Raw genomic sequence first — 26,638 nt, forward strand, 5'->3', positions numbered from 1 at the left:
CTCCTTGCATTACGATTTTTTGACTGAGGCTCAGAGAGGTGAACTCATGTGCTCGGGGTCGTGGGGCTCACACAGAGGAAGGGAGAAGAGTCTCGGATTCCGGGCCCTGCTCCTCCTCTCCTCCGCATCACACTGCCTCTCCCGGCAGGGAGGCATGGGCACTCGCCCCCACTCTCTCCATCTCTCTCCCAGCAGGTGCTTGCAGGGTGCCCCGTTGTGCAGGGCACGAGCTAGGCACTGTGAACACGGTGCAGCCTCTGTCCGGGTGACCCACAAGGTCCACTGGCCCCGGGCGGGGCACAGGGCAGCATGAATCCCTAGTGAGTTTCAGCTCTCAGCCTTTCAGAGTCTTGGGGCACTGTTCCACCTCTGCCGAGAGCCCAGGATTCAATCTTTCTCCCCCAGGGAACTCCAGGCTTGGGGAGCTATTAATAAACACAGGCCCCGTCCACACACCTTCATCAATCAAGTGGTAAGAACCTGGGGTAAGACACAGCTCGAGGAAGCCCCAGCTAAAATGTGCCGATAGTACCTGGCCAGGCCTCCTTTGCAGTCCTGGGCACCAGCATGGACCTGTCTTAATCACCAGGCCCCAAAGGATGACACAGGGCTCCACAGCTCAGGGAGCGCCTACAAACGAGGGCTCAGGTCAGCTCTAAAGATAACTGCCCTATGCCCTAGAATCCTCTTGGCAGAAGTGAGAATCCTTCTGTGTCTCTGAAGGTCATGCTGTCCTTCAGGGATTGCAGTTTCTACAAAGACATAGAAGCTGTACTGCAGGTGAAGAGCGCTCCCAGCGAGGCAGCCCCAACCAAGCCAGAGGCCACAGCCAGGCCTCCCTCATCTTCATGGACCCTAAGCGATGGGTTTGTCTCTGAGCTTTGTCATCACCTACCCCTGCACTGGTGGTCACAATGACATGTCTCCTAGCTCCTCCCAGCCCCCTGAGCTGAAACAACTGTGTCCAGCTCGTCTTTATTCCCTGAAGTAACTGGTCTATGAGCACATGATAGGTAGGTGTTAGATAGGAACGCTTTGGTTGATAAAGAAAAAGGAGTAATATATTCCCTGAGCTGCATGTTTCTTGATTTCTTACTGTGTACACTGTGAAGAATCCTTTATGTGAGTTCATTTAGTTCTGATAACAATGTGTTGATGTGGGTAATACTATTACCCATATTTTAGGAGGAGGAAACTGAATTATAGGAGGATCCTGGGCCGGGTTTCAGACCCAGCCTGCCTATCCCGAAGCCACATTTTCAGCCAACTGTAGAGCCTGCTTTTTTCCCTGTCAAAAAAGAATGGATTCCCAGGGATCTGCCTTTTTCTAGACATCAGCATGACTTTGTTTCATCTTAATTGCCTGGCAAACAGTAGGTGTTCTATAAATGTCTATGAAGGATTAATAAATGAATGGCATCAATGTCAATGAAAAAGCAAATACTGAAGGAAGAAAGAATTTGAAGATGGGTTGAAGATGGGCACTCTGTTCTGAAGCATATCAGCAATTTCCTGATCTGTGTTTTTTTTGTGTGTCTCATACACAAACACAGGCAGGCACACGGATACCACACAAGTCTATGATCCCAAGTTGGAGAAAGTGAATATTAATTACTTATACAAAAATATTAGAGGCTTTTCCATCCCCCAAGATGTGCTTCAGAACTCCACCCATGTTGCAATTCAACCTTCCTTGTGCTGATGTCACTAATGCCATTGAAACCTCTACTGTCTTTACAAGGCGGCACCAAGGGTTTGGGCAGAAGTGTGGGATGTGAGAGTCCAAAGCTTCTACGTGGGCAACAGCGGGATCTATCCTGGTTCCTGGTTCCTGCCCTTTCTACCTAACTGTGGGGCTTGGTAAGGCCTCGGTGTCTGTAACCATGGCTCACATACTCCTTCAGCTCTAGCTGTGGTGTCTGTGTGTGTGTGTGTGTGTGCACACACTCATGCACAGTGCCTGCACACCCAAGAAGGTCCAAACTATTCCCAAATTTAAATCTTTTCTCTAAATACAGCCATGCACGTTAGAAACATATATCACATATGAAGTTCAAAAATGAATCACTGCCTCATCAGACATTATTTCCTCCAAAATGTATACAAACACTGAAACCACCCCTTTTAAAACAAAATGAGTAAACAAATGAGGACAAACGATCTATAAAAGGAAATTCAGAAAGAGATGGGGAAGTGGCGATGGTTTTGCAATTCCCAAAGGTGAGCCCACTCAGCACCTGCCAGCTAACGAGGTCATCATGGTCCTTTCTTTTTTTTAAGAGACAGGGTCTCGCTCTGTCACCCAGGCTGGAGTGCAGTGGCGCGATCTTGACTCACAGCAGCCTCAGTCTCCTGCCTTCAAGACATCCTCCCGCCTCAGCCTCCTGGAATGTAGGACTACCACCATGCCTGGCCCTATGGATGGATTTGACTTTGGTCACTCGGTGCTCCTTGGAAAAGCCCCCTCTACTTCAGAATCCAGTATCCCCTCTCCTCACCACCTCCCAACTCTGGCATTTAGAGTTTTCACAAACGTGAAGTCCACACCACTCTGAACAAACTCTTATATGCTCCATTTTGCTCCCTTTGGCTGAAGCTGAGCTTCCTGTCCCAAGACTGAAAGAGGCACGAAGCTTAAGTCACTCCGCCACCCTGTGGCCAGCGCGAGAACTGCACGTTTCCCGCGGGCCAGAGGCCAGGCTCCGGAACAATGAGCTCACAAGCTGCTCACCATTTTTAAATCCATGCTAGCACCTTTTAGGAGCGCCTCCTCAGAGGCCTTACTGCAGTTCCTAATTGGACTGGAAATTGTCTGCTTTCATACAATTGTACACAAGTTTTCTTGTAGTTTAAAGGGACCGATTCATCTATTTCTGGCTGCTTTGTTCTCCAAAACATCGTGGTTAGAATCCAACCCCAGTGTTTATCCACTTCATCCTCCTGCCCCAAGGAAGGACACCCTTGAACCCACTCAGGAAACACACGTCACTGCCGTTTTATGAAGAGTGTCTGAAGGCAGCGTCACAATCTCCTGATAACACACAACCATGTGTTTGAAGGTCAAGGGGTCGGAAGATTTTCTCTAAAGTCAAACCCAAATTCCTACTGCTGCGAAGACCTGAGGAAGTATGATGTGAGTTCGAGTCCTAATTGGAGCACTCGCTTGCTCTGAGCCTTACTGTTCTCATCTGTGACGTGCAGGGGCGAGAGTCAGTCTTCCTGCCCCTGCCTTCGGGTTGTAGGGATGTAGGGTGTGCAAAAGCACACTGTAAGGCTTTTAAAGTGCGGTAGGAACGTGGCTCCAGTTACTCTCATGAAATGTTCCAAGGTGTCAGAAGATATTCAAGAGGGGCAGGTTGCGCAAAATGATGTCTTCAAACTCAGAAGTAGGAGGAACCAGACTGGAGTTAGTGGGACCGGACATGTCACACCCTCCTGCCCAGCTTGGGAGTCACAGTGCAAGCGGGCCACCCACAAACCATGAACCAGTGACCTGCTCACTGGCATTTTGAGTTGACAGTAACCCCCCTCAGCCGCAGATTGCCAGTGCAGGAATGACTCTGGCCAGGGCAGGGAGGCCTGGGGGCTCTGTGACACAGAGCTTGCCCCGATCACGGAAGCCATCTGTTCTGGATTTTCTGGACTTCTGGTGTCAAATATTCCAGTCTATTGCGCCAATAAAGACACATGTGCTTGGCAGGGTCTGACGACTGGGGTTCAGGAAATATAGCTCCCGGAACCCCATTCTCGCAGCCCCCTTTTGAATGGAAGAGGCATAAACAATCATAAATGAAAAATCCTCACTGGGGTCTCTGAAATCCCAATCCCGAAGTGTAGGGCTCTCACAGTGGCCACCCTGTCCAGGGGGTCGGAGGGTCGCCTGTTTCGGGGTTGAAGCTGGAATCCTCCCGAGCCTGTGACTGGCCAGCACTCTCTCCTGGGACCCCACACCAGAGCCCAAAGGGCAGAATCAGAAAGGAGGCTGACTTCCTTGCAGCACTGGCACAGCTGGTGGCTGGGCGCCCTCTAGTGGAAGATTAGAAGAAGACAGCCTGGAGGGATGCAAAATGAAACTCACCAAGCAAGCCAAGTGATTATTTCTCCTGAGTTTTCTTTCCCCTACTTCAGGATTGCCAGCACACATCTGCTTCCACGTTGACTGGCAGGCAGGCTTCAGTGCCTCCTATGATCCAGTCTAGGGAACGACCTTCAATTCATAACAAATCACAGGAACCTTGGAAATGTTTCTGAACAGCAGCCCTCTCCACCTCCAAGAAAAACAATGAAGTTTGGTGTTTGGGCCGCCTTCCTCCCTTGATGTGTTTCACACATGATTGTCCTGGTTCAGGGAGCTTTCAAGTTTGGGCATCAAATGCATGCACAGCCCTTTCAAGTAGGAGGTCTGAAAACCAAGACAAATAGTAGCTGTTCTTTTTTAAATGACTCATTTCATTTCCAAAGCATTTGGTCTTTTTATTAGTCTTTTTAAAATATAAAAGCCATTGTGCAGCACACATCCATTTGAACAAACTAGATTCCAGGAATGCTTGGAGCAGATGCACACAGTCCTATTGTGTGGGCATGCACGGAAGTGGGCCTACGCTTACAATTTGTAAAGATTGTAAACTAAAAATTGATATTTAGCCAGGCATGGTGGCTCATGCCTGTAATCCCAGGACTTTGGGAGACCAGGGTAGGAGTATTACCTGAGATCGGGAGATCGAGACCAGCCTGGCCAACATGATGAAACCCTGTGTCTACTAAAAATAAAAAAAATTAGCCAGGACTGATGGTGCATGAATCCCAGCCACTTGGGAGGCTGAGGCATGAAAATGGCTTGAACCCACAAGGCGGAGGTTGCAGTGAGCTTCGATCATGCCACTGCACTCCAGCCTGGGCAACAGAGTGGGATTCGGAGTAAAAAAAAAAAAAAAAATTGACAATTTTTGTAAATGGAGTTATTTAAGCACCACACAAGGGTTATTATTGTTTATGATGTACTCTTTGCAATTCGTTTTTCTGTGGCTTTAGATACTGACAAAACCTATTAAATATCATAACAGTATTTTAATGTGGATATTTAACAGGAATGTTGGATCAAGTATTATAAAATCAAAGAACATTAAGATGTAATATCTCAACTCTTACTCAGTTCCTCTGAGAACTGAGCGTCAGGCCAGACAGTTTACACACATAATCTCATTTAATTTTCCCAACGACTCCATGAAGTAGGTATTATTATTTCCATTCTATCGTTAAGAAAACTAAACAGAGACCTGAACAGGCATTCGTCTGTCTGTCCCACTCCACTTTCCTGCCGCCTGTGTCAGTGCCTAAGTACCGGCAAGGATAACCCACTCCTAAAGTACTTACGCCGGAGGATGCTGACTGAATGAAAAGAATTTCAGACAAACAGAAAGGTTAAGTAAACGCTTGAAAGGAAAATAACGTGGCATAAGGATTCCACAAAAGGCTTTTATACAAAGATGTTTTTAGAAAAGAAATGTGATTCTAAACAGTGTCTCCAATCTAATCACATGAATACATTTGAATACTTGAAGACCGAAATCAAACTGTGCACAAAACACTGGTACATAATCCCAGAAAGATTTAAAATACAAATTTACCAAAATCACAGCTTTTGAACAACAGATTCGAAAACATAAATAGATACTCGCTGCATAAAGACAACTTTGGCTCTTATTTGGTGAGACCTTAGCACTTACCAAAACATTATAAATAATGTTAAAAAAAACTTTCCAGTGATTAATCTTAAACTTCACCTTTTCTAACATTAAATGCCTCCAATCTAAGGACCTGGCTGCTTGATCTGGAAAGAATTGAGTTAGCATTTATAAAGTGTCGGTGTAAACATCTTTTCAAGAGAAGTATATGATGATTTTAATTCGAGAAGCCAATTCAGCATTTATAAAAGGTAACTAAATCCATCAGCATGTCTGTCCATTTTTCTTTTTGCATGAATGAGACTGAGCTTCGCAATTTCTGAAGCATACAATTCACACGGGTTCAGATTAATAACAATTATATATTTATATATTAATTTTATATATTAATATGTTTATTGCAAGATAATTAAAGTAAGAAAACTTTATCCTCAGGTTTCAAGAGCAGTGAAATTAGCAAGCTCATTTAGACCTGATTGTGGTTGTCTCTCTCTCACCTTGGTGTCCCTGCATCAAAGGAAGAAGCAGAGACTGTCGCTTCCGAGTCCCAGCCTAGCGCAGTGTTAGGCGGGTGGTGGGTACTCACGAAATGTCTTCTTAACGGATCTGTGCTAGCAACTTCTAGGGCACAGGTTTGATCCCTAGAAAAGTTTCTATCTACATTTCACCAAGGACGAACATATCTCTATTAAAAAAAAAAAAAACCCTCCAAGCTTGTTGCCACCTGGGCTTTTTATTCATAGTTCAAACTACTCAACCTACTAAAGGACTGGAAGTGCTTTCAGAACCAACCTACTCAGTTTGGCATCAAGGAGACAGACTCACCGAGGGGAGGGAATCCCTGAGACCCTCGCCCAGGTCTTCTGACTGCAAAATTGCTATTCCTCTCTTATGTCTGTGGAGCTGGGGCCTCATGGCTGCCCACGTGACAGAAAAAAAACAGCTACCTCAAGACAAACAACAGTATCTCTCCTCCGGCCACAGTGACAGCCACCTGTGACATTCTCAGAGTGCAGCGGCCCAGGCAAACAGAGCAGCAATGCCGAGGGCCATTGCAGACGAGCTCAGAGCTCCTCCTCCTTGGCAGCTCGGAATGAGGAAACGGCGCAGGTGAAGAAAGGGAACTGGGAGGAACAGAAGGGACAATTAAAAGGTGGACTCAAATGCCAGCAGCGGGAGCTACGTCTGTGCGGGTCCCTCATCAGGCTCTCCAGTACGGCCTTGTTGGGCTGTATCGGGCCTCCACTCGGATTCCCAGCCCCATGAAGACAAGAGCCATCCTGGAGGAAGCCACGATGAACTGCTTTATGCAGAAGCACGCCCTCAGTTTCTCACGAGAAGGATGAAAGACGGTGCACTTTCTCAAAGAGCAGATGCACGGGAGCTTACATTTCCCTAAGAGATCAATCTATCCCTGTTTATCTTTGTTTTAACAGAGATGTTGCATCAAAAGCAAAGGTTTCTAGAAGCAACAAGGTAACTGTGCAAAGCCCTGGTTAGTTAATTCATCAGATCAGCCCTCAGACACGGGTGTTTCAGATACGTGGGTTCTGCCTTAGAAGACAGAGATTTCCAATCAAAATGTGTAATTAGTGGCTAAACGAGATATGCATAGGGCCAGGCAGCTGTAAATGCTACAGAAATGTCCAGTGAAGGTCAGAAGCTTGCTGAATCTGAACCAGATTCCTGTCAGGCCACACTACATCCAGAAACATTTTCTTATCCAGAAAACCTTAGTAGCTTGGATTGCCAAAGTGATTCAAGTGAGGCCTCTGCTCTATCAATGAAATATAAAAGTTAGAGAGAGCTAATTAATAGTATAAAGCATCACTTAAATTACCTTTCAAGCATTCTCAATTACCTTAGAAGGAGCAATTGACAATCACTTGGTACATGAGATATGAATCGACTTTCTCTAATTCATTAAAGCAGGTCCCCCAGAGCCCCGGTCAGACCATACTTTGATAACCTAGTTTAAGTTATGGAAACGATTTGTACCTGAAAGTAATAGAGTGGAATTGCCTCAGAAATCCCCTTCCACGTAGTCTGCCATTGTAATTTTTTATTATAGCATTTCTATCTTAGAGGAAAAGATACCTGCATTATATGCAGCAGTGTTCACCTGGGCAGACCCCTTGCTTCCCTGGGACTCAGTTGGCCCCTCTGTAACAAGAGGGGCCTCACCTCTGAAGTTCATTATCACTCTGAGGGTGCCTGGTTCCCCATTGCTGCAGCAGCCATCAGATACCTGAATCAAACCAGCCGCTGCATTGGAGCAAAAATGTTGATACAAATGTCAAAAATCTCTTATGTCAAAACCTCGAAACGTCAAAAATGTCTTAGGCAAATCAGTTTCTCCAAAGAAAACAAATCTCTATTTCTGTCTTGGTTTCTTGGCCTGACTGCCAGGCTGAGTGGGGAGAGCGAGGGAAGAAGGGGACTGGGGTCCCCTTAATCTGAATGCTCATTTTTTTTCCCTCAGCTTCTCTCGACGCTCAGTGCAGCTCCTCAAACTGCCCGCGACAGGGCCTGCGTCCCAGAGCCCAGAAACTCTCTGCGTCAATTTCTCTAGGGCACTGATTGCCGTCCCAGGTCCCCTACCACCACCATCCCACACTTACACCCTTTCCCCCAAGATCTCCTGCCAGTTCAGGAGAAGGGATATTAGTCGGCTGTGGAAGGCTGGGGATGTCTTCATGTGCTCATTTTAAGACTTTCAGTTAATCCCCTTGTTTTCACTTCCACCCATCTCTCGGCATTCTCTCTGTGAGTGTGCAGCATTGAGAAGCTTACCATTGCGGACAGCGTCCCCCAGCAAAGCCTCTGAGTTCCAGCTGTATCCAGTTTGCCAAGTCAATTGCAGTCATTCCTCCCCTCGGTACTGTTGACATCTCCCCCACCGCGCTCACCTTTATGGTCTCTCCACTGGCACTGGGGCGGGGGACGGGAAGAGTGCAGACACGTCTGGGGTGGAATCTTGCTTCCTTTAACCCGATGTCTCCAGGTTGGAACTCCTTAGGTCATTTGACCCTTGCCTCTCTTCCCATTTTCCCCTCCTCGCCTTTTGCCAAGATCCAGAGTCACTCTGGCACCTGCTCTCTTCCTCTCACAGCCTCCTCCCTCCCTGAGAGGCCTCCCTTAAGATCAGTCCCTGGAGATCTGTGGGCTCTGGCCTGTGAGAGGAGCCCTCTCTGCGTTTTGGGATTGCCACAGCTGTGGAAGAGAGGGAACGTTCCAACTCCCTGGCTGCACTGACGAAGCTCTTCAAACACTGTCCTGACGAGTGAGGCCTCTCTGTCTCCCTCCCTCCCTCACTTCCTTCCTTCCTGCCTTCTTTTTAAATATAAAATGTTTCATGTACAGAAAGTGTACAAAATCCTTTTTTTTTTTTTTTTGAATCAGGGTCTCACTGTGTCACCCAGGCCACACGCTGGAGCTCCTAGGTTCAAGCAATCTTCCCGCCTCAGCCTCCTGAGTAGCTAGGGCTACAGGCATGCTCCACTGATTTTCATATTTTCCATAGAGATGGGGTCTCCTGTGTTGCCCAGGCTGGCCTCCATCTCCTGGCCTCAAGTGATCCTCCCACCTCAGCCTCCAAAAGTGCTGGGATTACAGGCATGAGCCACCACGCTTGGCCTCCAAATTTATAACTAAAGCCCATCCTTCTGCTACCTCATTCCTTCTCTCACCCTCTCTTCCTAGAAATAATCATTTTCTAGAGTTGGTGTGTATAATTTTCATATATGCCTCATGGATTATTGCTCACATTTACATGATCTATATCCTTTTGCAACTTGTTCTTTTCACTCAAAACTTGAGAGTTCATTTCTTATAGCTGCTATTTTCGTATTGTTTTGCATGTTTTAAAATCTGCTGCTGATGGATAATTGCCACATTTTTTATTTTATTTAAAGTGTTGCGGTGAACATCCTTGTGTCCTTATTTCTGTTTATGCTTAGACTGCAGGAGAGTTCCCTAGGCTGGCTATCTGGAGTGGAACTGCTGTTTGTATGCATGCGTTCAGCTGGGGTCCGCCTTGCCAGCTTGGTTTCTCAAGTGACTCTGCATCCCATCAGCAGGGTTTTATTGTGTGCATCTCATCGCATCCTGTGAAACATTAGCTGTTCTCAAACTTCCGTTTGTGCCAATCTGACAGATGTAAAAGGGAAGCTCATTGTTTCACTTTGCATGTCAATGAGTAATTTCCAGTCTTCCTATTCTGTGAATTGTCTGTTCATAGCATTTGCCCATTTTTCTATTGAGTTGTTTTTTCACATTGAGTTAAAGGAGGTCTTCATATATTTCAGATAATAACCCTTTGGCTGTTATATTGGTTGCACATATTCCCTCCAAGTTTGTGTCTTGGCATTTAACTTTTTAATGGCCTTTTCTCTCATAGAAAGTTCTAGCTTCTCAAGAGTGTAAGAATATTCTCTTATATTATCTTCTGCACATTTTAAAGAATTGCTTTGCATTTAGGGTTTAACATACCTGGTATTTATTTTTGTGTGGCGTACGAGGCAGAAATCCAATTGTTTCTCATATGAAGAAAATAATTTCCTGAGCAGTAGCTGTCTATCCTTGCTGACTGCAAATTTTTTTATTGAGGTATAAATTTCACATTAACAAGTAACCATTTAAAAATGTACAGTTCAGCAGTATTTAGAGCATTCACAATGCCATCAAACCACTATCTCTAGTTCCACAACTTTTTCATCCTAAAAGAACACCCATATCTTTTTTTTCCATGGTAATCATTGCCTTACTTTTTTTTTAAGTTCCAGGGCACATGTGCAGGACAGGCAGGTTTGTTACACAGGTAAACATGTGCCATTGTGGTTTGCTGCACCTGTCAACCCATCACCTAGGTATTAAGCCCAGCATGCATTCACTCTTTTCCCTAATGCTCTCTCCGCCCCCGTTCTTCCCCTACAGGCCCCAGTGTGTGCTGTTCCCCTCCCTGTGTACATGTGTTCTAATTGTTCAGCTCCCACTTATAAGTGAGAACATGCAAACACCCCATATCTTTTGAGGAATCACTCCCTCTCTCCCAGCCCCTAGCAACCAGGAATCTGCTGTTTGTCTCTATACTTTGCCTATTTTTGATATTTCATATAAAAGGAATCATGTAAGATGTGACCTTTTGATCATGACTTCTTTCACTTAGCACAATGTCCTGGAGGTTTATCTATCTTATAGCATATAGTACTTCGTTCCTTTTCATCGCTGAATCATACCCAATTGTCTGTCTGTACCATAATTTATCCCTTTATATCGTCATATACATATGTGTTATTTCTTCCTTTTGGATCTTAATACTGCTATGCTTAACTGATATTTAATGTCACCTTTAAGGATAAATTAATTACAATATATAAAGTGCATGGAACACTGCCTAAAGCTTACATAGCAGAAATCATGTAAGCTACAGTTACTATTCTTATTCTATATTTCTGTATTTTCATGGGTCTGTCCTTATTCTCTTTTGTTCCATTTTTCTTCTAATCTATTTCTCTGAAAATATCACATCGTTTCACTTACTATAATTTTTTAGTACATTTTAAAATCTGGGAGGATAAAATATGTCTCTCAGTTGATCTCATGCCTTAAAGTTATTTGATAATTCTTGGCCTTTCAGTCTTCCACATGAATTTTTGAAACAGCCTGTCAAGGTCTATGAAAAATATTAATAGGATGTTGATTAAAATTGTATTGAATTTATAGATAAATTTGAATATGATTACTTTTTAATAAGTCTTACCATTTATGAACATTATATTGCTTTCTGTATATTTAAGAAAATTTAAACTTTATTTCAATATAATTTTATAATTTTCTTTAAAAATGTCTTGCAAAGTTTTGATAAACTTCCTCCTGTGCACCCTTGTTGCTACTTTAAATTATATTTTAACTCTACAGTTTGCCAATTTCTTTATCGCCATTGATTTCTGTATTTCATTCCGTTTCCTGAAGGACATCCCTTAGTGTTTAAAGAAAGAATTTGAGAGTGGAAAACTTTCTCTTCTTTATTATGAACCCTCATTCTTGAATGATAATGTAGCTGATTAAAGTCGACTACGTAGACAGCAGGTTTTCTCTCAGCAATTTGTAGCTATCCTCTTGTTCCCTGGAGGCTATTGTTAACAACTCTTCTTTTGGTCTAATTGTTGATCCTTTGTCAGTAATCTCTGTTCGTTTTGGTTGTTTTTCAGTTTTTCTCTTTCTGATTGCTATGTGATAGTTTCTATCCAGTGTCTCTTAGGTTTAAATTTGTTTTTATTTTTTCTGTTCTAGGTTTACTTTGTTTCTTGCATCTATCAAATCATATCTTTCGGAATCATACCAGCCATGTTCTCTATAGGAGGACTTGGATTAGAGTACGTTCAATACACTCATCTTTCCTTCATGTCACTTAACTTCTCTTTCATATTTCCATCTCTGTCTGTGCTGCGTTCCAGGAAATGTATTCGTAAGTTCTATTGTTCTAGTCCATTAATCGTTTCTTCAGCTACGTCTAATGTACTTTGTGGCTGTCCGCTGATTTTTTGTTTTTTATTTATTTATTTTTGAGACAGAGTCTTGCTCTGTCGCCAGGCTGGAGTGCAGTGGCATGATCTCAGCTCATTGTAATCTCCGCCTCCCTGGTTCAAGTGATTCTCCTGCCTCAGCCTCCAGAGTAGCTGGGACTACAGGTGCGCACCACCACGCCCAGCTAATTTTTGCATTTTCAGTAGAGACGGGGTTTCCCCATGTTAGCCAGGATGGTCTCGATCTCTTGACCTCATGATCCACCCAGTTTGGCCTCCCAAAGTGTTGGGATTACAGGCGTAAGCCACCACGCCTGGCTTTGACTTTTTAATGATTTTTTTTAATTTCTAAAAAATCTACTTGGTTGTTTACCCTTACTGTTAGCAAAAATGGTAAAAAGAATAAACAATATTCTTCTCTAAGTTACAAGATTAATAAATTAAAATAATGGAAAAATTTTACTTTACAAAAGTAATTGCTTTAATAGGCTGGGATACTTACTACTATTAGTCAAGTAGCAGAAAATATGGAATTGTCAAAGCACTAATCTGCCTTAGTTGATTCCTGGAACATTCCTGCAGATCAGTGCACCATATCATAAAAGGAACCTGGATGCACTTGTTTAAGGAATGCCACCAGGATTATGGGATGACTTGAAGTTTTGTCTCATTAGGGATGGTTTAGGTAGAATAAGATGAGAACTTGAAAATAAAACTTACATGCTTGCTGGATAAATGGTAGAGCATGGGGCCAGCCTTCAATTCTACTAGGTAGTGCTCCCATAAGCTAGGCTTCCACATACAGAAAGACTCATTCTTATTCTGATGGCCCTAAGGATTTGGGCTCAATGGATGGAAACCACAAGAAATAAATCTATGCTGAATATAAGGATCTTCCAATCATTAACTAGTCTATGAATAAGTACAACTAAAACAAAGGCCCCCAAGTGAATTATTTTTTGCCAAAAAAAATGATTAAAATTAATCCATTCCACACAAAATAAGCATCATTAGTGCTTCTGAAAGAGCTGCACTATAATTCGGTGGCAACCGAGCATTAATTTTAGGTAGTGTGGGAAATATATTCTTATTCACCAGTCTAAGTCATGGGTACTCAGTCTTTATGGCCCTTACAAAACAGTGTTTTCAATGGTATCCATTTACCACCTGGATCGTAATAATAGTCATGCAAGATTTCTATTCTGTCCACTTGAGGCCAGCTCGAAAGGAGAGCTTTCCAGGTCTCTCCATTTTAACTGCAGGAATGTTTTTCACAAGAAAGCAGTTGTTTCCTGCTGCCAATAATTCCAGATATATTCAAATGTCCCATAGACCTTACAACTATTCCAGAATTCCTCAGGAGAATAAATTCCTTATCTTGACAAAAAGAAAAAAAAAATCTACCTACTTCAGTAACACAGTTACTGATAAATTATTCAACTGACTGCATAGTCCAAGAAATCTTTATTGAAAAAGTTAAGAATGCTGTTAATCCCCTAGTTCATGCCCTATTTTTTTTTTCATTTTTACTATTTTTGAGAGCATGAATCACTGTGAATTGAATGAAGTGGGAAGATTTGATCAGAAGTGTCAAAGTAGGTTAAGCCTCTCTAACAGTACTCCACAGGGAAAGGAAATGTGCCCTGTTCCAGAGTGGCTGCTTAATTTAAACCATCAATAAGTGCTTGCTTAACTAATTTGCAGCAGCATCCTCTGGTGAAACTAAAATTGTATAGCTTCCATTCAAATCGCAATCTTTGAACACCTGCTCATTTCTTACATTACTACTCTATAATGTCATGTGCCATGCTCAAAAATATCATCTCTACTTTGGCAGGTCCCTAGCCAGTTACGATAAAGGATGTATCTTGGGCATGGTTTTTCTGCTCCTGATATCAGTAGAACTCCTATAATGGCTTATAGTAGAACCCCACACATTTGATTTTTAGTTTTGATTGTGCTGTAGAAATAGAGGCAGGTTTTATATCCCACATCCAAAATTTCATTTGTACATCTCAAATGCTACATATGCTAGTCAACTGTCACAATAATATTAGACCGTATGTAAGAATTCTCCAGGAAAAAAAAAATGTTTAATTAAGGGCTGGCTTAGATTTGGGTGTTACTATGAAAAATGCCATATCACAATTAGACCTAAAACATAGGGAGAAAATGAATAAAATTTGGGGTTAAGGGTAGTTCTAAAAGAAATCCAAGAGGCCAACACTGGCTGCATTCACTCAACACCAATGTAAGTGTCCTTGTTTTTAGGAAGTACGGGTAGAAAGGGATGCTGGTGATGCTGGATCCTGATTTCAGTTCCTATCTCACCACAGGACTTTGGGTGAGCCATTTGATATCTGTCCCATCTGTAAGATCAATTATACGATATCATATAGAGATCAATAACTGTTTCTGTAAAGGGTCTAACAGTAAATTTTTTAGGCTTTGTTGGCCATTTTGTCTCTGTCACAATTACCCAACTCTGCCACTGTAGTGGCAAAATCAGCCATAACCAATGCAAATAAATGAGTGCGGTTGTTCCAATAAAACTTTGTAAGAACAGATGATTTGGCCTGTAGGTTGTAGTCTGCCAAGCAATAGTATAGTATCTATTTAATAAAAATACCTTAATATTTAAAGAAGTGCCATAAGAAAAGATAAAATGATGTATAGAGAAAGAAGACTTAAAAAGATGGCGAAAGAGAAAAGTGGTTTCAGAGAAACACTAGTATCACAAGGTAAATAATTTCTACAAAAACAAACAAAACCCAAACAGCAAGAACTGAAATCTACTCTTGGTGAAAATTATTTACCAAGCCATTTAAACCGCTTGAGGCATTGTAGTCAGTCTCTGGGGAAGTTGCTTGATCTTTCTTCAAGTTTAAAAGAATTAATCTTCTTTGTGAAGTGTTATCATCTTAGTGGATAGAAGATCATGTTGGCATATAAATTTCATTACTATTCTTTTTCCCACTAGAGGTCAATTTTTAAAATCATTTCATCCAGCAGATGATATTTAATGTACAAAAGGGACAATAATCAATGATGTGCTTATGTTTCCTATTTTTTCTCAAGTGTCATCCTTCTGATGTACAATCATTTGGCAACATATATGTTAACACCAATTACTCTGAATTCTTTATCAAAACAATTTGCCAGCACTTGTAAAACGAAACACTGGTATGATCTGAAGAGGGAAAAAATTCTGTTGTTTCTTAGAGTTTCTCCTACAGTCTATGATTTTTCTAAAATTTGAGAAGCAAATTTAATTGAGAATTTTGAGGGCATACAGCTCTACAATCTCTTATCTAAAACCTTTGGTCCAGATGTGTTTCAGAATTCAGAAATTCACATTAAAGAAAGGCAGTGTGTGCTGGGCGCAGTGGCTCACACCTGTAATCCCAGCACTTTGGGAGGCTGAGGTGGGTGGATCACGAGGTCAGGAGTTCAAGACCAGCCTGGCCAACATGGTAAAACCCCATCTCTACTGAAAAAAACAAAAATGAGCCGGGCATGGTGGTGTGCACCTGTAGTCCCAGGTACTCAGGAGGCTGGGGACGGAGAATCACTTGAACCTGGGAAGTGGAGGTTGCAGTGAGCCAAGATTATGCTACTGCACTCCAGCCTAGGAGACAGAGCAAGACTCTGTCTCTAAAAAAAAAAAGAAAGAGGCAACGCAACATGGTTCATATAACACATCACATACAGCTTGTATACCTCCAGGGAAATCTGCAGCAGCACTCCAAAACAAAATTAAGTAGTTTTGCTACAGCCAAATTAATTACACCAAATAAAATCAAAGACCATGAATAGCTTCATGTCAATTCAGTTCAGATTTTGCTGCCAAATGTCTTTGTTTCAAACTTTTGCAAAATCTTTGGGTTTTCAGAGCTTTCTGAATTTTGAAGAAGTCTGTGGCTTGTAAAAACAAAACAGAAAAGTCTTTCTGATGACTTTTTCACCTCAAAGAGACCGACAGTTGACTGTCTCAATTATTTATACATATATATTTAATATGCTTAAAACTGAAGATACTTTTGAGCATGGATTCAAGAACAATAAGCCTCAGTTTTCCCACTAGCAGCACAATTACCAAGTGAAATGTGCTCCCTCAGCTCAAGTCTCGATTTCTTCTTACAGCCAACACACATGGCACAGAACCCACTTTCACCAGTACTCATGGTCATTCTGACAGTGATTCTCAACCACAAGGGCTTGTCCCTAGAGGACAAATGACCCCATTATGAGCAATCTTCTATTTTCTAAGAACCTTTGGTTTTTCTCTGCAATAAAAAGATGATTCTTCTAGCTCTGGCAATAATTGCAAATCAATATTAACTGATATTGAGATCTGCAGAGCTCTTTAAGAATTTGATCATTTTAAGTCCATAGCATTAATTTTTAGTCCTGGCTATACATTAGAAATACACACAGAACATTGTTAAAAATAGATATCCAGACAGCACCAGATCAATATACTTAGAAACCCAAAACACCAAAAAGATAATAGTGTCCTCCTTCATGCAATATTCAAAATAAAAACTACTCAATCATAAAACTCATGGAAGGAAGTCCACCCTGGATGGAATTTTTCTTATGAAGCTTGGGTACACTCTTTTTATTCTTTTTTTTTTTTAATGCCCCTGCTTTGCTACAGCCCTCAGCATGAACTTCTTCTTCCTACTGGATAATCCAGCACTGGGTGAGCCTTCCAGACTTGTAGTCTGAGCCCCAAGTGGAAGAGGGAGAAGAGAAAGACAGCAGTATGGTAGAACATCCCAGACCACCATGCAGTCTAAGAAAGGTTCTGCAAGGCCACTGTAGAGTTTTCAAGCCAAATACGGCTGTCAGAGGACTTCTGTGTCTTCTAGAATTTGTAAACTAAGTATATCTTAGTGTAATTGCCATACTCAGCCAATGGCTGAGAGAAACCACGGAAGGCAATGCAAATACTGCAATGGATTTCACAGTGCAGCTGGGCCCCCGGTCAACTGCATTCTCTGTAATCCCCCCGTATTGGAGGTGTGTGCCACAGATCTCCAGTATGATGAAGGGGCTCAGTACCCCTGAGAAAAAGCTTATCTGACTAGCATCTTGTAAAGTCCTCCATAACTATTAATATAACTTCTCACTGTTACAGGATTTGAAGAGGAAAAGGGAAAGACAGAAAGTAAAGCAAATGTTACTTGCATAATACAAACCCACAAAGTTTTCACACCTGTAAACAATGTGCCAAATGTTTTATTTCTCTCATATGCAAGTAACTGACTCTCAAAGCATTAAAAAAAAATTATTACACTTTGCCAATGAATTATTTCTGTCCCTAGAGATTAAATCAAATGTTACAAATAGTATCAGTATAATATAATTTCTTAAATATATAGGACACTGTCAACAGCTTGATTCATATGAAAATATAATTGGATATCTCAAATTCCTAATTGTTTTAAAAACACAAAATACAATAACATTCGCTATGAAATTGCTTATAATGATCCCTTTAATAAAATGCAATTAACCACTAATAGAGAAATTCAATTTAAGCTGTAAGTTTTATATATATACTTTACAGAAAAAAGTAATTTTGAAAAAGTTATGACAAGCAGAGATCAAACATTTAGGGCATTAGTTACTGCATTCTCTTTTTAGAATGTACATTAAATCACACTAGGAAAATTTAAAGTTTTATGACCAGGCCTTAAAAAACATGAATGATGACGACAGAACCACCACCACCATAAACAATAATAGAGCAGAGGGTGTCCACATCTTCATGAATTCAGTGATGTGCAATAAATGTTGCCGTGTTAAACATTAGGAGCAAATCTTAAAGTTCAGCCAAAAAACTTAAATATTTTCCAGTATTTTTAAAATTTTTAATAGTGTATCTCTGATCAAGGATGCAGAAAGGACAAAAAAAAATACTGTACTGAATTGATTCTCACAGGCCTGCTCCCTCAAGAAACACAATGTCATTATATATGGCTTATTTATATATAAAACAACCAAAGAATTTTCATTCTTCTTAAAAAGTATTTAAAATACATTCTAGGTATGCATTAGGACTAAATGCTAATTTGTGATGTCCTTAAAGTCTTTTAAGCTGTAAGAAACAATTTCTGGGAATATAAAAATATTGAATTTTACATATTTCAGAGCCTTGAAAAACTTAAAGTGCAATATTTTCATGTATCAGCAAATAATTATGCCACATAAGCTCATCTTGAAAGAGCACGTAAATAGCTTCCAAATTTTTATGAATGCTACATTAAAGAGGGCAGAGTGTAGATATTTTAAGGTTTGATTTTCCACAATTTTTATTATTAGAGTGCAAGGAGAAAAAATAAGCACCAATGTAAAATATGCTTTATTAGAGGGAAAACAGTGTTTTCATGAAAAGAAAATAGCAAACATGTCATTTCTCCCTTTCGTGGGTTTTCTTCATTCAATTACCTGGCTTACCAAAAATGTTAACTCAGTTCAATTACTGAACAAATTACTCTTCAACAAAATGTCAGGGTCCAACATTTGTCTATGGGTTAAAACCTTTCAGCCAGGCACGGTGGCTAGCGCCTATAATCCCAGCATTTTGGGAGGCCAAGGTGGGTGGATCACGAGGTCAGTTTGACACCAGCCTGACCAACATGGTGAAACCAGACTCTACTAAAAACACAAAAAACATTAGCTGGGTGTGGGCAGCGCGCACCTGTAATCCCAGCTACTCAGGAGGCTGAGGCAGGATAATTGCTTGAACCCAGGAGGCAAAGGTTGCAGTGAGCTGAGATTGCGCCACTGCACTCCAGCCTGGAGACAGCAAGATGCCATCTCAAAAAAAAAAAAAACCTTTCAAAGAACACTTGTCATTCTAAACTCCTTTCCTATTCTTCAGTAAGGCTTAAATTAAATATAAGCCTATTGACCTTTGCTTCACAATTTTAATATTAATGAAAATTTCATTCTAAGTTTGAAGTGATGTTTCTTCAAGGGTCTGGCCCATTTGGGTGGCAGTGTACAAGTGGACTGTTATCACATACATGGTCACAAAATTAGAGTAAAAACTAAAAGGGGAAAAAAATAGAAAACCCAATATTATTCTAGAAAAATAAAACTAAAAGATGGCTTGAAAATTATCTTTAGCAAGATAAAGCAGAGTGATTTATAGACAAGACCAGTGAGTGTTTTTTCTCCCTGTTGGAGCCCCTGGGATCTGTGATTAAGATGGCATTTGGGGTTTGAGAAGTCTCACTGATGACTGCTTCACCAATTTTTGCTGCTGTCTCGTTGACTGTGCATCCTCAATGGCATTATATGCTCTCTGTAAAGTAAAATACTTATTATGAATTGTAAAGACAAGTATAGGCTCATTTGGTTGAAGGGAAAGCTAAGAAAGCCAGAGCTGAAGCTCTCCAAACAGGTCTAATAGCTAAGGACCAAGGATACAGTCCAGAGGTGTCAAATAAAAATAAGACCCTTGCACCTGACTGATCCACAGCATATCATTTTAAGTTTATATATCCATCCAAAGTTATAATTGGGAGACCTTAGGGAGAAATAATGGTGTTCATTATAACAGGCTTTTAAAAAAGCATTTCAGCTAAAAAAAAAAAAAAAAAAAAAGAGGGGTACTCTTGTTCACCTCTGCTGTGGCGGTGTCCTTCAGGTAAACTTTTCGAACACAGCCTTGACTGGCACCGTCTTTTTTGTGGAACAGACCCTGTCCCTGTTTCAAAAGAAACAATGACAGAAAGGAAATTATTCTGAGGAAGAAAAAAAAAATCACAACTTTTAATTGTATACTTAAATGTGAACTCTATTTTATAACAAATAGACTAACCAAACACACACATTCAAGTGAGACATGAAATAAACCATCTTGGTACAAAGACAGTATTTCCATATGTGAGTTGTTAGAATTTATAAAACTGGATGAGCATACACCTATCTGTATAAAATAATGGCTTTCTGCAGGCTATGATAAACAGCCTACAGAAACACCACTTGGTAACTCATCACATCTGACAAATCAAAAAAATCCTTCCTTCATTTCTTTGGCTGAAAGATAAAATTTTTGTATAATGTAATATACACTGAGTCAATTCTCACCATTGATGCGAAAGAAAAGTGATAACTGAGGAAACTGTAAGATACATGCACAGTGACAGTCTTTCCCAGTTTGAAAACTGTATTTCATACACCAAGCCACTCCTTAGGTTTCGACATGCTACAATGTGGTAATGCTAGGGTAACATGGTGTTTCCTTTTATTTGTAAATTTCCACAAAAAGATAAGTAAAGATAAATTAAAGGGTAACAGTACTCACATCTCTAGCTATTAAATTTCACAGTAAATGTTTTTCCAGCTACTAAATTTCACAGTAAACGTTTTTCAGATAGTTTTGCTAATAGAAACATTACTGTTTAGAGAAAACAAATACACTAAATAAATTACCATATTTAGAATAACAATTTATCGTTTTTTAAAGGCATGAAAATAAATTTATAATATATATAATGTAGCAAACATATTTCAAAGAAAGTTAAGTACTTGAGTCCGAAAACTAAGCAAAAGATAATCACTTTTACAAATTATTATGTAATTAAAATAAAAGTGCTTCCTTATAAAATGATGGGACAAAAGACATAGAAGTATTATTACATACTTAAACTGTATTAGCATTCCGTAAATGCCAAATATTATACAACATGGGAATTCTGGATACATTTATTTTTATCAAATCACTTAATCTTCTGAAAACCTAAAAAAGAGGAATCTTTCCAGAAATGTCTAAGATTATAGTAACATGGGTATCCGTATGAAATTTTTTTTTTAAAAAAACTCTATTTACTAGTGCTTATTTCTACCAAAAAGAAAATATCAGCATATCAGAATCTTAATTATCTGGGCGGGTAAACTGATACTTCACTCTATGCAATCAAAACTGCCAGAAAATAAAGTACAGTTATACAAATAAATTGATTATATCTTTCTTTATGTCTCAGCATATGGTAGTAATAATGACACTTATCCTTCATTTTGTGTAATTAACTGTAAAACAGTCTGAAAGCAATGAATTCTTAGCTCTAAAGGTGTGACATGTTTTCTTACCTTAACTGAAATTTTTAGCATATTTTCACTGACACTAGGAGGAAATACAAAATCTTCAAATGGACACTGCCAGTCTACAGACATAAGGCCCAGGATTTCAACTTCCTTTATACACAACACTCGCCTATTTTGCAAAAGAAAACAAAAACTTACAGGTCATGATGAAGACAATTTATTCTCACCAATAATTCACTCCACTGGATGGCAGAGGTAGCACTTGCTCAGTAAAGTAACAAAGTACACTTTCAAAAATTCCCCTTCTGTCAATCTTACAGAATTCAGAAAAATGTAACTTTTTGTTGTTGTTGTTGGTTAACCAACCAAAAAGCTGATAGGGAAATCATCTTTGAAACACATAAGAAACAGGCTGTACTCTCATCAGGGGAGCAGTAAAGGCAGAAGCCCCTGAAAATGTTTTACTTGGAAAATTATTAATTGCTCTTTACTGTCAGCCATTTATGCCTTCCAGTCAAGAACGAACGTGCAGGAAATGTCATAAACCTTAAATGTCAGCAAAGATTCACTTTAGGCCTACTAATAAAGATCAGATTTGAACACTTTAATGCTAATATACTTTATCACAGAGTATAGTCAATGGCAATAAAAAAATAAAAGAACCCTTAAAGGGCATCCACATTGATTTCTCAGTGTGTGATTCATTTTGATTACTGATATACCTATACTTAAAATTAAACTTCTATTACAGAAAAAAAAATTACAAAAGAAGAGAACTATTAATTCAACAAATATTTAGGGTGCCAGAGAAACAAGATAGTTTCTGCTTGAGAGGTGCTCACTGGCTAGAGGAGAAATAAACATGTAAATAAATGCTACAGCACAATTAGACAAGTGCTGTAAGAGTGTGCAGATTGAGTCTTTTGGAGCAAGCAATAGAAAGAGAGGGGAACAAGATTGTATTGGTAAAGCAGGTGACACAGGAGTTGATTCTTGAAAGGAAGGAATTCTCTATGTAGGTAAGGAAAGGACAGTCCAGACAAAAGGAGGAACACACTGACATATAAACGGATACAAAAAAGGAAACACTTATTTGAGGAATGGGGAGGTCTGTAGCTGGAGTACTGGATAGATACCATGGTGAAGTCGTAAGAAAATGAGCTTAGCACCAGACCTAAAGGGGCTTTTGCTTTTCCTTTTAAAAAATTTTCACTTTTAATAAAACAGGAAATAACATGATAATGTTGTTTCACTTTTAATGAAAAAGAAATGGCATAATGTTTATTATTTTAGAGTCATGGTTCTGGTGGTAAACAGAGGGAGGTGGCAAAGAGATGGCAATAGACATTCAAGGTAGGAAGTTACCGCAACAGTCCAATCAGGAGACGATGAAAGCCTCAAGTATGGCAGTGGCCTGAGAAGGGGGAAGAAAGGGCTAGATTCCACGTTTAGAAGGTAGACATGAATGAACGTGGTGATCAATGCAGTGTGGGGAACTGAAATAGACCCCTGGCACTGTATTTCTCAGCAGAAGCATTATTAAATTTTGGACTTGTTTGGGATTGTGTTGTGCACTGGACAAAGTTCAACATCCCTAACCCCAGCCTAGTAAGTGGCAGTAGCGTCCTCTAATCACTGTGACAGCTTCCAACACCAACATTCATTTCCAAACAGTCTCCACTGCCCACACTCCTGGCCCCAATTGATAATAAGCTGACAGAGCTGAGTTAAAATGGCTGTTACAAATGTGTGTGCCAAACACAATTCACTACTCCAAATATCTTTCAATTCTTCTCTTTACCATCCCAATAACACTACTGCTCTCCTACCACCTAAAATGTCTCCTTCATTCTCTACCTCTTCTACCATGTTTACCAGGATTCAAATCGTGGTGGTCTTCTACTCACACCCTCTCTCAGAATGGTCTCAGAAAGATCTCAACTCTGGATTTTTATCCAACTATCTATCTATCTATCTATCTATCTATCTATCTATCTATCTATCTATCTATCTATCTGTCTGTCTGTCTGTCTGTCTGTCTGTCTGTCTGTCTGTCTGTCTAACTATCTAGGTATTTATCTACCTCTCTCCCTCCCTCCCTCCCTCCCTATCTATTGATCTATCCATCTATCTATCTACCTATCTATCTACCTATCTATCTATCTATCTACCTCTCTCCCTCTCATGTATTCCCTGCCCGTCTATATCCACTCAGTCACCAAGCCTCATCTCGTAAGTTGAATCCTCATTCTTTAGACCCTCCCACTTCCTATCACGATAGCTGCCACAGTCTTTATGGTGGACAGAATTCTAAGACCACCCCCAAGATTCCCAAACCCTAGTATACATCTCTGCACAGTCCCGTAGACTTTTAATATGATGGATTTCATTTCCAAGATTAGGTTTTGTTATAAGGCACAGGTGACTTTAAGCAAAAATAGTTTATGTAGGTGGGCCTGACCTAAGTTCATGGACTGTAAATCTGGGTAAGATACTAAGAAGTCAGAGATTCAAAGCACCCTTGCTGGCTCGGAATAAAGGTGGTTTCTAGGAGCTGAGAGCAGCCCACTGGCTGACAGAGGTCAACTATACAGGGGTCTTAGAATTCTGCCAACAACAGCAAATGAGCCTTGAAGTGGATTCTGTGGTACTTTGTTGTGCATCTCTAACTGGTCTCCTTGCCTCTGGACTGATTCTCTTCCAGTATAGCATCCAAACTGCCAAAGATCTTTTAAAACTACAAGCCTCATTGTATTGTTCCCTGTTTACAAGATTTCCATGGGGTAGAAAAGAAGAGAGGTTACTCCTGTGTGTACTATGCCTCTGTGTGAGCAGCTACAAGTGACATAAAAAAAAAAAAAAAAAAAAAAACAGACGTCCAGGTGTGATGGCTCATGCCTGTAATCCCAGCACTTTGGGAGGCCAAGGCAGGAGGATTGCTTGAGCCCAGGAGTTCAAGACTAGCCTGGCCAACACAGTGAGACTCCATCTCTACTAAAAATACAAAAAATCAGCTGTTGCATGCCTGTGGTACCAACTACGTGAGGGGCTGGGGTGGGAGAATCACCGGAGCCCAGGAAAGTAGAGAATGAAGTGAACCATAATCAAGTCTCTGCACTACAGACTGGGCAATGAAAGTGAGACCTTGTTTCAAAAAAATACAGTAACAGACTATACCTTAAGCAAAAACCACTGATTCTCCATCACATTAATGATAAAATCTAAACCTTTAAAATCTTATGAGCTACTACCTATGACTCATCTCCCAACACTAACATCTTACCATTCAGCCATTCCACACTGATCTTACTGGTCAAACTGCCATACTGCTGCATGCCTCCACCTGCCTCTAGTCTACCTATGCAAGAACTACATACATACTCAAGACTCAGCTCAAGCTGAGTCTTTGAATCCCTCATCTATAAAAGCCTCCTTGACACTTTTCCCATGACACTGTGGTCCCTATCTTACTTTATCAAGAGTTCTTCCTATGTCTTCAGTCTCTGTCAATAGAAAACGTACACAGTCTGTAACTGGTCTCCTTGCCTCCGAACTGATTCTCTTCCAGAATTGCAGCTAACCACAAAGGATCTTTTAAAACTACAAGCCTCATCATATTACTCCCTGTTTACAAGCCTTCCATGGGGTAGAACAAAAGAGAGATTATTCATGTGTGTACTATGTGCATATGCCTCTGTGTGAGAAGCTGTGAGTGGTATCAAACAAAAAAATAAGAGACAGCTGGGTGTGATGGCTCATGCCTATAGTCCCAGCACTTCGGGAGGCCAAGGCGGGAGGACTGCCTTGGCTTTTCTTGGCTTTTCTTAGCACTATCATACTGTGACATCATTGATAATTTGTAGCCCCCAGCCTTTAAAACAGGGAAGGGACAGAGATGTAATTTTCATCTCTGCGTCCCTGTATTTGTCACATGTTGACTTTTTTTAAAAAAGTCTGCTCAATAATCAATTTCTCAATAAGGATTACTAAAATAAACTACAGCAGAGTTAGGACCAACTAGTAAAGCTATAGCCTAAGAAATTTAGGCCATGAGAACTTGCATTTTGTTTTTAAAACCTCTTAAGAAAAAAAAAATTGGGGGACTAAGTTTTTGGTGAATTTCAAAATAAAAAATGCTATATACTGAGAAACCCAATTACTGATCGTTAACATGTCAATAATACATTTGATAAACAGAGTTAATATCATTAATTTCCAAAACGTTCTTTAAATTCAGTAAGAAGGCTAACATACCAATGAAAAATGAGCAAAGAATATGAACAAGTAATTCAAGAAGTAGCAAATATAAATGGATGATGTTTTATTAAAAGGTTCATGCTCAACAGTAATCAAAGAAATGCTAATTAAAACAAAAAATTATTTTCTACCCATCAAGCCAGCAAAAAATATAAGTTTAAATGATAAAACCTAGTCTTAGCAAAACACAGGAGAAAGAACACTTTCATGTATTGTTGAGTGGTCTCTAAAAAACTGATTCAACCTTTCTGAAAAATGACTTGGCAATATACAGAAAAGACCTCAAAAATCTTCGTAACTTTTAAATTAGTAATCCCACTTTTAAAAATGTATTCCAATAAAGTAATAGAAAAAGGATCTGGTTACAAATATACAATAGTAAGAAATCCGGGAATATCTAAGACAAACATTGTTTTGGCTTAATCTATAGGAGATAATATAAAATTATGGACATAAAAAATAAGTGATTACTTGTCAAAGTCATAAAATCTGCTTTTTAGATTGTTTTGTGAATATTTTTACCTCTTAACTAATGAGCAAATCAGATGACGGAAGAATCCTCCCTTACATGAGGATTCTTACATGACTGGTTAACCTCTCTTATCCTGTCATTCAGCTTTCCTTTTTTCTTCCCATCCAAATAAATTTAAACGCAGTCATGAGGAATCTAATGCAGATTTTGCCTACTGTAAGAACTCTGCCTTAATCTTATAAAACTCATCACTAAGAAAGTTCTGAAAATTATTAATCTATAATTCTCATTTTGGGGTAAGTTTATTATCTAGGATAAATCCCAGGAAAATAAGCTTGGTAGTTTAGTCCAAGTTCCTGTATTTGGAAAAATTATCTACCACTTGCAAATGCTTAGTAAAAGCTGAGATAAACATAAAGAAGTAATGCCATTCTTTAAAAGGGGCATGCTAATCACTCAAAATAAAACTCAGTAAAAATGATTCATGAATTAATCCTCTATAACTGGTCTTGCAATTCATGAATAAGGGTATCACTATTATAGGTAGAAAGCCTATTCTAGATTCTCTCAGTAGTTGTGTAACGTGAATAACTTCCTAAGCTACACTGTGTAACTTGGATAAGTCCCTAAGCCAC

General features: G+C 40.0%; 1 protein-coding gene across 2 annotated transcripts in view; it reads right to left on the reverse strand.

The window, feature by feature from the left end:
- Nucleotides 1-17,437: 17,437 nt before the first annotated feature.
- Nucleotides 17,438-26,638, reverse strand: part of VPS13C (vacuolar protein sorting 13 homolog C) — a 205,784-nt gene continuing 196,583 nt past the window's right edge. For both annotated transcript variants that reach the window (XM_064361368.1, XM_064361367.1), the window contains 3 exons: nt 21,320-21,443; nt 19,851-19,934; nt 17,438-19,529 (listed from right to left, as the gene is read on the reverse strand). In XM_064361368.1, the coding sequence (XP_064217438.1) occupies nt 19,428-19,529; nt 19,851-19,934; nt 21,320-21,443 (310 nt within the window). In that variant the 3' untranslated portion in view covers nt 17,438-19,427. The remainder of the gene's footprint in view (nt 19,530-19,850; nt 19,935-21,319; nt 21,444-26,638) is intronic.

Source organism: Aotus nancymaae, unplaced genomic scaffold (genome assembly GCF_030222135.1).
Source record: "Aotus nancymaae isolate 86718 unplaced genomic scaffold, 86718_ANA_hifiasm-v0.15.2.pri h1tg000041l, whole genome shotgun sequence".
NCBI classification, from domain to species: Eukaryota; Metazoa; Chordata; class Mammalia; order Primates; family Aotidae; genus Aotus; species Aotus nancymaae.